Below are 19,786 nucleotides of genomic sequence, written 5' to 3'. Positions count from 1 at the left end.
CTTAGAATCAAAAGCTATTATATCTGTATTTTTTTTAGCTGGGTAGTTTTACGTCCATTTTGAAGACGCATACCTATTTGATAACACACTGTACATTTTGTTTAAACAGATATTTAAATTATATGAGCGAACATATTTATAAAAGTACATGAGATTTAAATAGACGACTACCTAGTTCAAATGGACTTGTTTACAAATTTCCCTACCGTGCCTTAACTTCATCCAAGTATGTCACATTTAGTTATAATTTTCAAGAGACAAAAAGCTCCTCGAAGCTTATAAAGAGCGTAATTTTATTATAATATATATCCGCTTCTTACACTTTATTGAGAGGTACTTGAGTTCTTACCGCGCGGGCTGAGACACGCACGCACGGCTCGCAGTGGGGGCTTATTATGTACTGCATTAAATCTTGATCTCGAATAGAATATGACAAAATTATTAGTTCCGGCGCATTGTTGGTTTAATACACTTTAAATTGATAGCTGAATATAACGGTTTCATATTTATATCTATAGATAAATGTTTATTGATCATTTGGTGCAACAATGACGTAATTGCGTATTATAAGCAAAGTTTAATATGGCAATGTATACAAACTTTGATTGTGTCTTCTGCAATATTTCAAATGATGAAAATACGTCGTCGTCCGTGTGACACAGTTGTAGCGATTGTATCAGCCCGCGATGATTGTGGGTTCAATGCTAATTAGAGTTTTTTTGCTCTCGTTACCTGTTTCATTTAACTGGCTGGAACTTTATTTTCAATTTAGGTGTCGATATTATTATTAAAATGATATTATTATTAGTCAAGTAATGCAGGTAAGAATTTTAATAATTATGTAGTTCAAGCGGACGAAGCCACGAGCGAGTGTCTAGTATGTTATATAATTATTAAATGCAGTTATGTATTATGGCTTTCTGGTTTGAAGGCCGTTGTAATCTATGAAATTATTGAACGTAATGTGATATTGCACATGTCATAAATATACTATTAGAAATAATTGCTTGTTTCTATAATTTTTTCTCGTTTTTCTTGCATCATATACTTCGTAGTAGAAGAACAGTTTCTCGAAGTATAATATAAAGATCTTGTTTCCACGAACATATAAAAATATATATTTTTAATAATATCTTTAATTTTCACGGTTATCACATTATTTTATTTTACGCTGTGTTCTGTAAATAGTGGGCTACACAAAGGAAACCTAGTGTTAAGACACTCCGTTTGCCATCCTTTTTATCATCTTCGATAATCATGAGTCATGATATTGGGTGCTGAGTAGCTAAGCTGATCGCGGCGCTTCATCGCCTTACCAGAGTAATAAGAAATGCAGTCCCCCAAGTGGGAATTGAACCCACAACCATGGGCGTTGCTATAGCTAGAAATATTTACCAGAAGGAATCTGGACCTTTAGCGTTGAACAGATTTGTTTGTGTAAAGTGGTTTTTTATATTTTTAAGACAAATTTTTTGTTGTTAAAATTTTGGGGGTAGACTGGGCACGGTCTACCCCTATTCGTAGAATTATTTTATAGTAAAGTATATTTTAGTAGTGAAGCCGGCCTATGTATTATATTATATTTTTAATTAAAATATTTTTCTAGGCCGATAGAGACGAATGGACTGAGAGAGAGCAGAGATGCGGTTGGGGGGTACTACGGCCAGCCTGGCTGCAACGATTTCGGACAGCCAAATGGGCACTGTTTTGGTTATGCTGGGCCGGTGCTATACAAGGTAAGCCTAATTTATTCTGAAGTAAAAGTATATTTATTAATAATATTTTTGTGATTTTTAAATTATATTCAACGGAATGCCTTCTACAAAATTGTTTTTTATTGTCATATTGTCTTTTCTACTTCATACTACTATTTCAAATTTAAGTCAAACTAGTATGTATGTATTAAATTACAAGAAAAAAATATAGTTTATGCTTCTGTTAATACAGAACAAAAAGATTAGAAACAGTGCGATTTTTCGCTTCACGCGCAAATAGTTAATCGATTAATGATAGTCACGGAAGTCGTGTGATCATATAAAGCTTATGCTACATTTGCAGTTTTTAAATAAAATCTGAATTTTTATTGGTAATTTGAGGCCGTGGTGGCACAACGGCTCAGTGTCTGACTGTTAACGCGACGGTTGCAGGTTCGATTTTCCATCGGGGGAATTAATTATTTTCATTTTCTAACTCCGCTAAATTATAAGGTAATATTACCAAGGTAATTCACGCTAAAAAAATTGCCTAAAAAGCTTTACACAGATAGTCTAAGAAGTAAATTCTGGTATAAAAATGTTATACTGATATCTGCTGTGTTTTGCCTTAATTGAACACATGGTTCGTGGTTTATTTTAATTCATTCCCTAGGGGTGTCAATAAGGGATTAAAAGTTTATATGGAAAAATCTTAATATCACCACTGATTTTTATAAAATTTGAAATTGAGACTCTTAAAAATATTTCATTGAACACGTGTTTCATGGTTTATTAGAATTCACCCCTAAGGGTGCAAATAAGCAGGCGAAGCTGCGCGCGTCCGCTAGTATAATATAAACAAACAATATCAATATTTTAATGTAAATCGCCGCAAGTGCACGTCTCTTTAACAATAATGCGGCACACATTTCGTATTGCATTCAACACACGATGTAGCGTGTTTTGCATATCATGTGCATTAGTACTTTGTGTTTTTAGCTTAACGCCACATATAGCAAAGTAGGCAAAAGATACTTAGAGTTAAGACACTGTCTCGTGTTCTTTCCGCCAGTGTGAATCGAACTCACAACCGTCGCGTTTACAATCAGACCCTATGCAAAGGGTCTCTAACATAATTATAAAAAAAATACAGTAAAACTGCCCTCATAAGAAGATATTAACCTAACAACGAAATATGGTAGTCATAGCAACGAGGTAAATACGTGTCGTAACAAGATTAACACTTGATTTATTCACCGAATTACACTCGCTATTTAATTATGAACCAACATTTACAAGATTACGCAAATTCTTACATGAAAAAAGAGAGAGGAGAGGATTTAAAAAAATTTGAATTTTGCTCTGGTTATTATTAGTTTCTATGTTAAATATTTCTAAGCTAGGCGGTTTGTATAAAAAATTCTGAAAAACATAGCTCTGGTACTGATATACGGAAAGAAATCACTTATATTTTTCATTCTTTATATTTTTTATAAAGAAGGTATTATTTTTTTTTGAAAGAATTTTCTCTATATGATTAATAATTTATATACACAAAAAACTCGTAGTAATAATCACATATTTTTTAAAAAAATGATAAGAAAAATAAGCGTATTAAATGGCGGCACCAAACACTGCACTTAGAGCGGTGAAAGGCGAAATATCTACCTATTATAAATAATATTCGTATAGGAATCGAACCTAATAATATCGCGTGCACATGCACACAATGCTCTACAGTAGAGCACAAGCTTCAGCTGAAGCACAGGCTTCAGCAGCCTGATAAAACTAAATATTCTATTAAATAACATACAAGATAAATTTAGCATCTTAACAGCTGGTTTCAAGCACTCGAAATACGTAACTAAATGTTCCCATAATTTCCCATGGGCATCGACACCAACGGAGCTGGCAAATCCAATATATCTTGATTATCATTTAATACTGTAAACTTATTTTTTTTCGTTAGTCTTAATGGGAATAGTGTTATAACACTAGGTTCCTAGCTTCACTCTGTTATCTCTGTTAAAAAATATATAAGAAACTTTAATACGATATATTTACAATAATATCCCTATAAAACGTTATATAGAAAATAGATTTTTTTTTTAAGGGAATACCTCGAAATGGCCAAGTCAATGTTTTTATATTAGCCACAACCACGTAACATTCGAAACCCATTAGTTTTGTGCTACCATTGTGTATATGGAACCAGGACATAGCATTACTAAATGTGATAAAAATATTCTTGTATTTTATTTATGTGTTCTAATTAAATTAGATGCTTGAGGCCGTCGTCGCGAAGGCTGACTGTAGACGTGACGGATGTCGATTCGAATTAATTATTTTTATCTTCGATCTGGTAACAATATAAAGTGCACTCAACAAGCAATGGGAATTAAGTATTAATTGTAGGTTCCCGCTGCGTAACCTGATGAACGCGGGATACAACGTGAAAAAAAGTGTGTTTACACTACTTTCCCGCTGCCTTCCTTGATTTGTGCGGGATACAGCGTGAAACTGTAAAGTTTTATTATATTTTCAAATAATATAATTTTATACCTTATTTTAAATTTCTTTATTAATTTTCGTAACTTTTAAATTGATAGTTCATGGATATAGCCTACATTAGTTTTAGTTGCAAATACTTTCAACTATTGCCAATCGTGTGTGATAAAAAAAAATATTTCAGTAACTGCAAGTGACATTTACGAAATAAAAAATATTTGACCTTCCGCTACGTACGAGTATGTACTTGGAATTGTAATATTTACACATTTATATGAAATAATAAAAAATGGTACACATAATAAAGATCATATAGTAGTCTTGTTTATATTATATTAAATTTATATATACATAAAAGATTGTTACTTGAGATGTTATACGTGTTACAGACGACCTAGAAAAAATAATTTAACTAAAAAGAAAGGCTTAAAAAAAGTTTAGATATATTTTTATACTCACAATATGGGACTTCCATATAGTCTACATCCTGGTAAAGCTGAGCTATAAATTCAGCTTAACTTGGTGTGGAGTTATGGCCGCCAACAGGTGTAAGCGACTCGCTCTATTGTTGTGTTGCTATATTACTTGTGATTTGTTACCGAATATTATATGGTAAATAAAATCTCATATTACTATTCTACAAAAATATTAAGCATTTATATAATTACCAATTATATTGTTTTAATTTTAATTATATCCTTTAAAAATAAATAAACAAAACAAAATGAATCGTAGTGAGATGAGTCTTGGCGTGTATAGTATAGTTGTGGTTTCCGTCTCCACTCGGGGAAATGATTATATTTCTTCGCTCTAGGTATGGGAATCTTGAAAAGTGGGCGAACGCTAATCTTGAAAGTGAGGAACAGAGTTGTCTAACACTAGTTTCCCTTTGTCTACTTACAAGAAAACTGCTGCAAAATATATAAATATAAAGTTCCATCTCTAAAACTTAGACGAGTGAGTCTTGTAAGCTGTGACAATGCCTGAAATATTTTGATGACATGTGTATATTGTTCTCTAGGTTACCCCAAAAATCTGGGACGCCCTCAAAAGATTGTCAAGAAAATATAAGCCACGAGATCTCCGTGTTTTTTTTCTTTTGTTACCGTAAATTAGGCCACAGCGATCCTCAAAGTGTGACACTTTTTGTATAAAGTACTTATCTTTATGTTATATTAATATTGTAAAGGTAAAGGGTTTGTTTGGCTGAACGCGCCAATCTTGGGAACTACTGGTTTATGTATTTTTTTTATATTGTTGAAGTGTGAATAGTTGGAGAAAGGATATATTGTATCCCGCTGGGGTTATACTGATATAACTTAGTTTTATAAAAAAGCACAACATAAAACTGAACTTCTTTTATCAATAAGTATAGCACGATGATAACAAGTAGTACCTAAGTAGTACTAGTGGTAGTAAATTGGGCAAAAATGTAATATACCAACCCCCCTCTACCCCCCGCCCGAGGCGCGTGAGGCTGTGCCCAGCGCGGCGGGCGGCGCCCCACAAATCATGGGCTTATAAAATTAAACGCGGGTGCACGCGCTAACGACTGATAGCCATGTTAGTGTTGTTTACCACTGCCAGAATACCTTACTAATATATATCTTACTAACCTTATAAATGTGAATGTTTATGTTTGTGTGAATGGATGTTTGTTCCATTTTCACGCATAAACTACCAACTCAGGTTTAGCTTTTCAGTAATACAGCTTATAATCAAAACAAGACATAACCTACGACAGCTTACCATTCCTACTAAACGGAACGAGAATTTTCAAAAGAAAAAAAACAATAGTTACGTTTAAATAAGGTAAATGACTCAAGCATCGCTATAAATAGCTATAAAATATGTTGCCCAGGAAGACCGGGTTTACACTTGTTTATTACAGCGAGACAGTAAATTTACATTCATTGCGCGCTCATAATGAGCTCGAGTATTAACTGACGAATATATATTAAAGGTCATCATTTAATTAAAGTATTTGGCTGTAGAGTCAAATTTAATTCAAAGAAAGACCAGAGGGCAGCGTCACACCTCTTCCCACATTGCTATGTGAGGTTAGGCAGAGGGAAGCTAGTCAAGACACTCCGTTCCTCATTTGCGGCTGTGAGAAGCGGAGCTTAACGCCACAGTTTGTCTTTTTACCAGAGAAAATACAAATAATATACGAAGGATATATGCTGAAAATGTATGAATATTTCTCAAATTAAAACATTACACATATCTATCTATAAGTACTTATTATACCTACCTATATATTTTCTTATAAAGCAAAAAGATGAATGCTTTCAATTCAATATTTGCTATAGGAAACAAGAATCGCGCTATTTATTGCTGTTATACTGAGCCGGAAACGCCGCCATATTGGGAGCTACTTCCGGGGCATTCAGCTATCCCTTAATTGAGTTGTAACCCTCTTGTTCCTTTTCGATTCAAGTCTAATAACACTTTTACTGCTATTTATTTATATATAAATCTTATTATTGCGCGCAAATGTGATATTGACACCCTTCTAGCTAACTTGCTCGCGGTATTCGAATCCCACTATGAAGATTTTTTTAAGTTTCAGGTTTATAGCAAGGTATAAGCATAAGAGAGTTTAGTATTAAGACGTTTAGTTCTCTGCTTACCCGGATTTAAGACGTGTTGAGCGGCGGAACTCTAAGCCGCGGTTATTTTAGACAGGGCATTTTAATTTTCAAACGGCTTTCAACGGAAATTAAATACATTCTGCCGAACATCACATACATAGAGATATAGAGATTATATTGATAGAACTAGAGACACTCCGTGTTGAATAGCGTAGCTCTACGCTGCGTTTTTAGGATTTATTACCTTAAGTTATTTTATAATCATTCTTAAGCATTTAGCATTAATTTTAAATACAAAAAACACGTGAAAGTATAGTGATAACTGAAGATAGCCTTCAGTTACGCACTTATTTACATAGACTATCTGCAAGATAACATAGATGATAAGAAATAATACTGTAATATAGTTAACTAACAAACTCAAGTATCATCCACACCATGTGGATACGTGGCACTCCACTACTGTGACCGTTGTGGATTCGATTCCCACTCGGGAGGATGAATTACTTTCATTACGATCTGCTAACAAGACTAGGCGCGGCGTTGAGTCCTGCGACTCAACATAACGTTTCGAAAATTGAATGGAGTATTTTATGTGGGATACAAGAAAAAAACTTTTCTAAAATATTATATAAATAAGTTAGGTTTTCTGCTTAGTTTTATACCAAGTCGTCCATTCGCGCGAACAACAGGTGTTCTCCTCTGGCCCATTTAACTTTGGACATTTTTATAGCCTCCGCACTTTTACGGAATTAAACTTTTAAGTCTTTAGATACGAATAATGGTACTTGTTTAGAGGTACCATCGATTTTAGCTTTTCTTTTAAGGGAAATATCTTAAGTAAATTTGTTTTTTCTTGGTATTTTGTTTAGAAATCTATTATGACAAAATTCTTTGATGTATATACAAGTATGTATTTTATATATTTTTTTATCTTTTCATAGAAATATAAATAATTTATCCCTTGTGTGGGAGTCGAACCCTCTGATAGCCTCTGTAACTCTATTCTCTATATCTTTATATGAAAAGTTAATGTTGAAAGTCTTCTATGACATAAAAAAAAATTACCCTCGGCTTTACTCACGAGGTCAAATAAACTAAAATTAAGAGTTATATTATGACTTTCATATAACTCTTCAAAATGCCCAAGGAGACCTTGGCATGTACAAGCATGTACAATATTTCTTAATAAATAGATTATTCAATACATTTTTTTTTATTTAAAATAATATAGTTCTTGAGATACATGCGCTAATTTAACTAAACAAATTCTTCATCTTTATAATATAATTATAGAAGTATAGATTTAACAATGAACTAATATTTTTCCTTAAAATCTGCGTAAACAAAGAAAACCACCTACAAAAATGTGTCAGAACTTTTTAAAAATTAATTAAACTTTGAACTCTTAATGAACTGAGGAGTCAGGTGCGAATTAATAAATATACTAACACGCACAAGTTTGTATTAGGTGGCGTCAAAATATTCAAACTTTCAGTTGACTCCGAAGTGAGCTCCAAAATTAATTATAAATTTCCTTAAGCTTTTCGCGAAGCAAACAGCGAAATTTTAATTTGTTAAACTCAATTATCTACATGTATAAAACTCTTCCGTTACTGAGTGACTAACAAACAACGCACAGCTATACGCGGCGTAGAACGCTGCAATTTGGTGTATAGGTTTACTTATGGAATTAGACAGAGTTCAGCCGTGGCGCAGGGGCACTAAGTGTAAGTGTAAATGCGACTGGTTGTAGGTTCGATGCCCACTCGAGGAAATGAAATATTTATTTAAATTTATTTGTTTCTTTTTTTTTTGCTGTGGTGCCGAGTTCCGCCACTCAACACGCAAAGCCTTCAGAATTCGATGGAAAGTGGGGAACGGTGTGTATTAACACTAGGCTCCCTCTGTCTACCCTGCTGTGTACGGGATTTTGTAAAGCGTAAGTGAGAAATGAATTTTGGAAAATCCCTATGAGAATAAATTATTATTTTATTGATGTGAATTTTTAGAAATAGTACGGTTACTTATTCCTGCAAGTAGTATCTAGACGCCACCAAAGCCACGAGTAAAGCACTAGTTATAGATATTTTTCCAATGCCTATCAAATTTAAAGCTGTCTGCTATTAAGGCTATTACTATTAAATACCGATTCAATTGAATCTCCGAGACTGCGGCTGAGTTAACTCTTAAAATTGAAAATACAATATTTTTCCGAGGCTTTGTAACATTCACTTAGGCTTAATTGGTTGTTCGATTAATTAATACACTCCGCCTGCGAAGGAGCGATAAATATGTTTTGTATTTTTTGAGTTAAGTTTTCAACTTTAGTTTTTGAGTCTGCGATTGTTGAGTTGAGTGAATGTCTACGGTTTTACCTATAGCAAAAAAACGTTTCCCTAGATCCCTAGTATAAGGAAATCTAGTGTTAAGACACTCCGTTCAATAGTTGAACGGAGACACTGTACCGCATAAGCTAGTTTCCTATGTAATATATAGATTTTATATTACTAGAGTCAGTTTAATGCCAATTTAATCTACAAATTAGCGACTGTGAGTGCAGCTTAATATTTATGGACAAAGTAGTAATCTACTCTCTTTACAACAAAATCAAAGGTTTCGTTAGAAACCTTATTATTTAATATAGACCGAATTAAATTTAAAAAGGGGAAAAATTTTCTATATTTTCGTTCAAAGACGATGACGAGGAACAAAGTGGAAGTACAGTACGGTCGATGAGTCGTTGTCGTCGTGAAATTAGGTTTTCTGAACTTTTACGCGTTATTCACTCAGGAAGAAAATAATCAAGAGAAAAAAGTTCTAAAAATCAAGTCTGTCAAAAACTCTAGGGCGGCCACGACTCGTAGGTCGTACTGTACTCATATTTATACAGCTATAAGCCAGGGTACGTACTTCACTGACTAAATTACACATTATGTTTGACAACATACGAGTACGGCCCCGAACACTCAATTTACGCGCGGTTTAACGAAAGACAGCATTTCGCATGACATTAGCTGGGAGTTGCCAGGCGATTAAATTTTTATGGACAATTTTTGTATTTATATAATTTTTTGGGACTAAGAAAATGTTGAAATCAAATAATTTCGTTTAAAAATTTCTGAATTATTTCCCTTAACGTTTTTATTGTGGCTTAGAATATAAAGATACATAGTTTTATTTGAACCCATATAGCTCTATGCCTAATTATACTTACTATGGCATAGTTTCAACTCAAAACGCAATGGCTCCAGAATTCCGCGGAAAATACAGCGGATACCGCGTGAAGCGGATTTTTTAAAAAAATAACATATCTTGAACTTAAAGATAAGATGGTAACCTCCCGAGCAAGTGTACAGGTAGCAAGTCCCAATCCAATAAAGTACTTGTAGCAGCGAGCGAGTAATCAGCTCCAACGAAGCGGCAAAACTCCAGACTGAACATGAGCTCGTAATATTGCATTTTTCAAGTGGCATTACGAAGGTTAATCCATTATATACGACTAAGAGAGTTAAGAATTATTTGTTTTTTCATTTTGTCTTGTTATTGATTATTATTGATATTTTTTCGATTTCGGGTTGTTAGGGAACCTACATTTAAGATACCTTTTGTATAGATTTTTCTTATATTTTGACAGAATTTGCGTATTCAGACATATTCTAGAATTTACAGAAATACTAAATACAAAAGCAAGCTCTTGTAAAAATATTCCTGCAGGAACGGAGAGTCGCTCGTGGCGCAGTGGGACAGCTTGTGACTGCTATCTCTACAGTTATGGGTTCGACACCTACTCGGTAATTTAAGAAGTTTCGAAAGTTGACATTTTTTATAATATTAATATAATTCTTTATAATCCAGAGAGATGGATGGATTCATATATTAAAAAAATAGATGGCAGGTAAGTGAATATCGTTCAAAAATAGATTTCCTTATCCCGCATAGAGTAGGCAATGAGAAACTAGTGTTAAGTTATTACGTGTATAGTGTCGGATTTCACGTCATTCTTTGTCTTGTCACCATAGCAGGAAAATTAAAATAATTAATTTCCTGAATGTGAATGTAAATCAAATCTACGTCGCGTTAACAGTCATACGTTGTACCACTGTACCATGACCGCCTTTATGTATCCATTAGAGTATTTTCAGAAAATTTAGAGCAATATTTCAAAAGGCTTGAGTTGTAATACAAAAAGTGTATTCAATACGTAAAATGGTAAGAAGTGGAAAACGCAGTCATTTATCATTAGGCTGTCATTCTACCAACCACAAGACTAAGGTGCGTAAAATAAACGAAAGTTTTCAACCTGCTGTATAACCTGCTGTATTCTGAAATTATATACTTTGATATTATGTACTTAACTCGTTTTTTTACTTTTGTAGACAGAGGAATCTAGTGTTAAAACACTCCGTTTTTCACTTTCTGCTTAATTTTGGAGACGTGCAGTATTGAATGACGCAATGAACATTGTGTTTTTACCTGCAATTTTCCTGATTTCCTCTTGAAATTTTAAAATTTTATATGCTGTTGTTTTTATATACTTTAATATTATATCCAAATACCTATACCACCAACCAAGTGATAAGTCACTCCGTTCTTAATTTACTGACGCTGACGTAATTTAACGCTGCACGCCACACTTAATCCCTAGTAGTTCTAATCAAGTGAGTGCTCTTGAACGAGAACGAATTTCATTAGTTGCGAACTTAGACTGTTTACTTATATGTAGTTAATTAGAAGTGCATCGAGTGTTTGAGGCTTGAAATGTTAAGGGAAGTATTAACATTTTAAGTAGATTATATAAACTTTTAATTATAAATAGTAAACATAAAATATTAATACTTCCCTTATTCTTCTTTTCTATAAATAATAATATATATTATCATTATTTTTATAATTTTCCGCTTCACGCTATATTCCGCATGTAGCAGGGTAAGCAGAGGGAGTGTGTGGAGTTAAGAAGTGTCTTATGAAGTCTTATTTCCAGACATTAAATAGGCATTGGCAGAACTCAACGCCGCCGATTCATTAAAATAAGACTTTAGAGTGAAAAGGAACTTTAATTTCACACATCAGATGCCTCATTTCGAATTTAATAATAACTTTTCAACTTAAATAACTTTAACGCAATAACAATTAAACTTAAGACTTTATTTATTCTTTAAAGTAATTGAAAACTCAATTACCTACGAAGCAAACTGCATAATACGCCCCAACTTGTAACAAACTCGTCCAACTTGGAAAAAGAAGCACTTAGACTGGCCATCATTTTTCCTGGGTTCATTTGAAAAGTTTTAAATAATAGTCTTTATAAAAATAATATAAAATATATTTAGAGGTATATATTTAGGCAGCTGTTCTAGTTTATAGTCTGAGTAGGTTAAAAATAAAATGCTATAACTTTACGAAAACATAATTAAAGAGACGAAACACTATGCGAAAATGTTCTCGCTCTTTCTGGCTAATCCGATAGTGATAAAGCGAGAAATAAAAAAAAAACAACATAATCATAAAATAAATAGTAGCTATTAAGTTCTAATTATTAGTACTATTATATTAAACGCCAGTAAGTCTTTCCAATCTGCAAATTGTAGGTAATTACTAAGATAAGGTTTCATTTAACTGAACAACCTTGAAATTAGTAAAGGTGAGATTATAATCGCTTTATTTTTTTGTTTATTTATTATTTTTCTTTCTGCGTGGCATTGACGGAGTAACTTTAGCTTAATGTTATTGATACGCGTAAAATATCATTTAAAATGGGCTTTTCAACGTAAACTTAAAGGTCAAGTATAGGATTTGGACTAACAAGCACTAAGGTAAAAAGTATGTAACTTGCAACACAAAGAGTTGTGTTGCAAGTTACATGTTAACTCTAGGTTCCCTCTATCTACCCTGTTATATTCAGATCATTTTCAACATTTAAATATCGTTACTTGCAGACATGACATTGTTTTCTCCAAGAGGAAATCGAATCGACCACGCTTCCTGACAAATACTGTGCCATTGTATATAAATAAGCAATGCTTATAGATAAATTAAATACAAAGTTTTCCAAATAAGCTTCTTTCAGCTTACCAGTGCCTAGAACGGAGAACACAAAAATTCCTCTTTTTTAATACTACATATGAATTTTACTCTCTTTGATAGCAATAAGTTATCACTGATCGTTCCATTTATAAGAGTTAGGGTACGTTGGTGGTGAACAAATGTCCGGCGTTAGCGCTCCCGGCTCCCGGTAAAAACTGCTATGGCTAATATTTCCAGTGATACCTTCCAATTAGTTGTGGATTACCAATACCCCTAAAAGGTTTCCTAGCTTCAAAATGACGAACTCAACGCCGCAGTTTGCCTCGTTCGTCGAGGGGATTTTTTTTGTTATGGTTTAATTATATTAAATCTTATCTGCTATTCCCACGATGATGTGTCTATACGATAGATACATTATTTTAAAAGATTTATCTAAATTGTATCCTGCATATAGGTGGGTAAGTAGAGGAAACCTAGTGCTAAGACAAACTGTTCCCCACTCACCGCTCAATTTTGAGAAACATTGTACGTTGGGTGGCGGAACCTAACGCCATGCTTTAGTTGCTTACCTGAGCGTGAAAATGCAAATTATTCTTTCTCTCGAGGAAATAGAACGCACATCCGTCACGTTTACAATCAGATACTGTGCCGCAGTGCTACGAGGGTCTCCTATGATAAATATATTCGAATATGTTACAATAAATATGTATAGAATTTCAACTGCGACTCGCGAACACACGGCTTACAGCGGATTACGGGACAATGGCCATTTTGTTATTGAATTCTGAAAGCATATCATATCTGGACCAACTAATCCCATAAAGAGAACTAAAACTAAAATATTAAACGCTAATCCCAGTTTCAAATGCAAATTTCATTGTAGCATAACGCATAAAGCTTATGTGGATTATTATTAGGGAATGTTTATAAATTAGTTATTGCTTTGCGTTTTTTCTTCTTTAGGGTTCGTGTTCAATCGGCTGAAAAAAAACCAGAGAGTCGAGAAAATTCCTCGCTCTGGTAAGAAGACAAAGCGCGGCATTGAATGTCTTGAAAATTAACACTAGGTTCCTTATACTGACATACTTGATACAGCGTGAAGCTATGACAACATCACATAATGTATAATATATCAGTCATTGCATAGCCAGAACCACCCGGCGTCCAACGCCGAATTATTGCATGTATATAGATTCCTTAGGGAGTGAAGGATAGAAGGTAAAAAAATTTTGCTAGATTCTTACAGGATTGGGATGGATTACTTCGGAGATTTTACTTTATATAGTGCAGAGTTTTTCCAGTCCACACCATGCGGCCTACAAATTGCTTAGAAAACAAAACATTTTAATAAAACTAACTAAAATCTGACATAATACACATTCGTACGTGGTGGTATGGCAAACGATCTGATATCACATTCATACAGTTACAGCGGGTGATAGTTTTTTTCTTGAACGTGATCCTATCACGCGGGGCAATTCGGTTTCAGTACATTCAGTATTCATGGTACCTGTATATATCTCGTACAAATCTTGTAGGTCTTATTCCTTAGTTATTGGATATATTTTTATAATAAGACCGTCGTTGACCTCTGCCATTCAACACGCAAATGTATCAAAATTCGACGGAAAGTAGGATACAGAAGTGTCTTAAGACTAGATTCCCAGGTTCCCTCAGCTTAACCTACCCTATGTCAGAAATATAGCGTGAAGCAGAAAAAAAATCTATAGTATGATGGTCAGTATAAATGTTATAAACTAACGCCTATATTCATAGAATAAAGTTGCGCTTCTACATTCTCCACGCGCCGTCGACCTTAGAAGGAACGGGCCAGCTGAACCCTCGCGTTTGTATCAACCAGACCGAGACAAGTGAAGCTAATATATTCTTTTTATGGTCAACTTGGATTTGAATAGGCGATCTAATATGAGTACGAATATGAATACAAATTATACTTATAATGTACCTATAAATAATGCTTGCGTCAATGCAATACTCGTATAGTGGCGCTACAGCGTTCCACTAAAATCGCGACGGTTGTAGGTTCATTTCCAGTAGAAACATTAATTATATTCATTTCATATCTTACTCGATAAATGAACTATAAGACCAAAATATTTTTTCAAATCCAAGCAGTCGTTTCAAAGATTGGCGCGTTCAACTAAATACGGCGGAAAGTGGTAAACGGAAGTGTCTTAATGGGAGCAGAGTGTCGTAACACTAAGTTCCCAGGTTTCCTCTGCCTACCCTCCTACGTGCTCAGCTACATAATATTAATTATAGATATAAAATTTAAATTACCTATTTTCCCACGATATTTCTTATTACTATAAATATTATAATAATAATTCACTTTGATGATGATGATACACACACACAAAGTGGCAATCAATCAGCACCGCTTGGACAATACCTCCAGGTTATGCGGAGTCACGATCACCGAATATTTGTAAGGATGGGTCACATCTGTCTCTATTGAATTTAAGATATATATTTTAATAAAATAATAATAATAATAATAATAAAATAAATAATTTTAAGTAAAATTATAACCCATCATTAACATATCATTACTACATCCTCAAAAATACGTGGTTTCCTAATTATTTCTATCAATTCTATAATTTCTAGCATTCCATTAGTTTCAACAGCTTTTCTTAACTCTCAATTAGATAATAAATAACATTATCCGCTATCCGTGCATTTTATGAGCAAAACTAACTGTTGAATGCTGTGTGCATAGCGGCACCCAAGTGGGGTCAAGAACATTTTTATGATGTACCAGTTATACAACTTAGAGTGAAGTGTTCATCCTTAATATAATTAGTTCTTTAAAGTTCCATGCCCGAGGGTTAAACGGGACCCTATTACTAAAACTCCGCTATCTGTATGTTCTGACACCGTTTTTATATCCAAATGAAAAAAAAATCAGTATTCAGTATTATTAATAGGTAAGTATAAGGTCCACGGAGCAGGAGTTGGACCCATGAGACTTTTTTATAACAAAGGAATTAACAACAAGGTACAACTAACTAAGGTTAGCCATGTTAAATATGACTCAGGAACAAATGCAAATAGAGTTTCGGTTCGATGCCCACGAGGAGCATGTACGTAATTGCGGCTTATTTTATGTAAACTGACAACATATGCATACTCGTATATCTAGTCGTATTTCTCTGGTTTTTTGCATAAACGTGGCGTTGAATTTTAAACAAATACATATGAACATACATTTACCAGTAGCTTAAAATTGACTTCTAAGCGAATTGTAGCTTTAGTAAAACATCCATCTCTAGTACCAGTCACGGTTCGTTCTGGGTCCGATCTCAATCTGCTAAAAATATTCTCATATCAGAAACAATGAGAACATTCATAGTTCCGCACCAATCACGCGTATAACAACGCTTTGCTTACTCTCGCAGGCTACTCTGACAGAGAATAGAAAATAATTTAAATATGATCTATCCCCGATCCCGGTAATTGAACCCACAACTATACAGCCGTACATTTTTTAGCTTCACGCTCTACTTTGCACACAGCAGGAAAGGCAGAGGGAACCTAGGAACCTATGTTAAGACATTCCCTTCCTGTTAAGTCACTTCTGTTCCCCACTTTTCCGAATTCTACAATCATACATTGCCCAAATATAAAAATGGCTTTCACCCATTGCACCACCAACCTAATATTTCCTTAGACAAAACAAAACCAACTCTAGCATTTTCATTTAAACGTGCGTAAAGTAAAATGATAGATTGACTGTTTCAACCACGCACCTCGCGAGTCTCGTCATCATGAGATGTTTTTCGCTAATGGTATCTGGTTCTATACAAAATAATATGCTAATTAATCACTTTGTCTGTTCTTAAGAACACAATGCTAGTAATTTAAGGGGTAATTTGTTAAAACAGAGGTTTGTTAAATAGAAGCCATTGTTGCGCAGGGTCTCAGCGACGGAATGTAACGATGGTTGTTGATTCTATTTCCTAGGGGAAGTGAACTATTTACATTTCTTTGCTCTAAGAGAATAGACGAAGCGCTGCGTTCAGTTCTGCCATTCATTTCGAAATATCTTGAAAATAGAAAAAAGGTCTTGACAAGCGAGATTATCGAGCAAGTAATTGATCCTAATAGTTACATTTTTTCCTGTTTTACGATACGGAACTATAAAAATATTGTATTACTTTCGTTTCATAGACGTATTGAAAACATATACTTATATTGTATTTAAAACAAATGTATTGAAGTTTCGAATTTCAATAGTTTACGTTTGAGGAATAATTGTTTCAATGAATCATGCTCATATTGTATAATGTGATGGACATTGTAGGTATGTAATATACGAGTACTGGTGAACTTTACAACTTCAAAACCTACAGCAGTGTTTATATTTATATTTTTATTTTAGCAGATTTTTTAAGCTTCACGCATTTAGCTGGGTGTATAGAGGAAACTTAGTTAAAACACTTGCTTTCTCATTTTTCTCTCAACTTTCGAGACAGCGTTTTCAGTGGCTGTGCACTCTTTGACTTGTCACTATATATACAAATAAGTTAATAAAAAAGTAATTCCTCCAACTAGGAATAAAATCCACAATCGTCGTGTGTATAAAAGTAAATCGCTATGCCGCTACGCTAAGACGGCCACAAACAAATTATATCTTTATATTAATAAACAGAAAAGTATACAAAAAATATTTAAAGATGAGTAAAGCAAATTTGAATAAGCATCCTCAAGGTACGGTACGTGCCGATACATAATCGTGACGGTACGTGACGCTATGTGTAAACACGCCTAATTTGGGTCAAACCGGAGATATATAACAATGTGCCCTTCGTTTTCATCTACAAACCTTTAAAAAATCGGTCAAGTGCGAGTCGGACTTCCCACCACGGGTTCCGTATTCAACTTGGCTTGACTATATCTTTAAAATAGGATGGTTGGTAACGAAATGTCTTAACTCTAGGTTCCTTCTGTCACAGCGAATACACCGTAAAGATATATCATAATAAAATATATATATTTCGCAGCATTATGTATTTTATAGAATAGGCAAAGAAAACTAAAGTAAGCCCACAACTCAACACGCAATACCTCCCAAATTCGGCGAAAAGTGGGAAGCGGAGTGTCTTAACACTAGCCTCCCTTTGCCGATCCTGCAGCATGCGGGAGGTTCTACCTTGAACCTGAAATTACAGCATTGCGTGCTTAACTTACTTACACTTAAATATAAGGTAGATTCATATCACCGGTCGACCACTATACTCGTATATATTTTCTTATAAGTAAATACAATTTTACGGCTCGTTGACCGATAAATTATAGTGTGTGAGGTAAATTAATATGAAATTAGATAACTTGGGACCAACTTGTTGTTAAGTTAAAGAAAATGTTATCACTTATATTAATATAGCAAAGTAAGTAATCCTAATTTTGGTATAGGCTATAAAGATATAGAATATTAGATAGATAGATGAAAAAATCTCAATTAGGTGAGTTTAAATATAATCATACCCCTGAATGGCGATCGAACCAACACTATCTTAGTTTAGTCCTACGATGCCACAACGACGAGCGGGGTGGAGTTCCACCAGTCAATACGTAATATTTAAGAAAAATGAGTGGAAATGGAAACCGAGTGTTGAGATACTAACGTTCCTCTCTGAATCGAATAAAAAATTGATTGAAAAAATCAACGATAGATAGATATGTCACACGGGCGTTTTATTTCAATTGTGAAAAGTACACTGAAAGCGACGTGTGCCAGCTTATTTCCTAGCCTGTCGGTCTGTCCGTCGAATGTGAAATATTAATAGCTTTCTCTCTGGATATTTTTGTCCGTCCGTCTGTCACCGGCATTGATTCAAAATAAAAGCATCGGATGCAATTTTAGTGTACAAATGCCCAATAAATCTGCGTAATTTATAATGAGAGCCTATTTATAAATGGTGAAATGAGAATAAGATTGATTAAAAATATGCTACAAGAATTATATAATAACGAATTGAATTCTTATTGATGTCCCATTAGTCTCTAGTGAAATATCTGTGTCTAAAAAAAAACAATCAATAAATATTGGCAAGCAGATGATTATTGCAGCAAAAAATAACAAGATGATAGGTATTATCAGTTTTTAACACAAGTATTTAATATTTGTATATGAATTAAATATATTCTTTATTTTCAGGAATGGTGGTGAATGGATTCGTGAATGTGGTGATCACAACCATAGAGAGGAGGTTCGGTCTGCGATCGATGCAGACGGGAGTCATTGCTGGGGGGTACGTGAAATATTTATTTATTTGAACATATATATAGCTTCATGCTGTTTCCACACGTAGCAGAATAGGCACACGGAACCTGGGAACCTAGTGTTAAAACATACCGTTTCAATAAAAAAAAAATCAATCTTTACCCCAAATAGGGACCGAATCCACGACCATAGCTAGTGCAGTCAGACGCTGTACCACAGCACCGTGACTACCTCTAATTTGTTAAATTTCATAATGATCTATACATATAAATATATACATATAAATGCATGTAAATGCATCACACTGTTATTCTACAGATACGACATGGCATCATTTGCTTGTCTCGCGCCGGTAACCTACCTGGGTGGCAGGAACAGCGCATCGAAACCAAGATGGCTAGGCTGGGGCGTCCTGTTGATGGGTGCGGGTTCACTTCTCTTCGCCTTACCTCACTTTCTGGTACCACCATATAAAATTGCTGGTGAAGAAATGGATGATCTTTGCACTGTAAATCAGACTGTGGTATGTTTTTTTCTGTTGTTCGTCATTTTAAGTTCATTAACGAATGTTGAATTTATTTAACTAATAGGTATAGAGTAATTATAATAAAATAAATTTAAATCAGTTTCGCGCAGTATCCCGTACACAGCACTGTAGGCAGAGGGAACCTAGTGTTAAGACACTCCGTTCCCCGTTGTAATATTTTGATATA

The 19,786-nt window shown here is 34.2% G+C and overlaps 1 protein-coding gene across 2 annotated transcripts in view; it reads left to right on the top strand.

Annotated features, from left to right (window-relative positions):
* The window catches only part of Oatp26F (Organic anion transporting polypeptide 26F), a 47,546-nt gene that overhangs the window by 10,886 nt on the left and 16,874 nt on the right, over nucleotides 1-19,786 (top strand). For both annotated transcript variants that reach the window (XM_085192179.1, XM_085192180.1), the window contains 3 exons: nucleotides 1,607-1,736; nucleotides 19,008-19,101; nucleotides 19,392-19,596. In XM_085192179.1, coding sequence (XP_085048305.1) covers nucleotides 1,607-1,736; nucleotides 19,008-19,101; nucleotides 19,392-19,596 — 429 coding nt within the window. The remainder of the gene's footprint in view (nucleotides 1-1,606; nucleotides 1,737-19,007; nucleotides 19,102-19,391; nucleotides 19,597-19,786) is intronic.

This window comes from Heliconius melpomene, chromosome 10 (assembly GCF_056956725.1).
Source record: "Heliconius melpomene rosina isolate 202511_hmr_F chromosome 10, ASM5695672v1, whole genome shotgun sequence".
Classification (NCBI taxonomy): domain Eukaryota; kingdom Metazoa; phylum Arthropoda; class Insecta; order Lepidoptera; family Nymphalidae; genus Heliconius; species Heliconius melpomene.
Note: the sequence above shows the minus strand (reverse complement) of the source record. Positions and strands in the feature narration are given on the sequence as shown.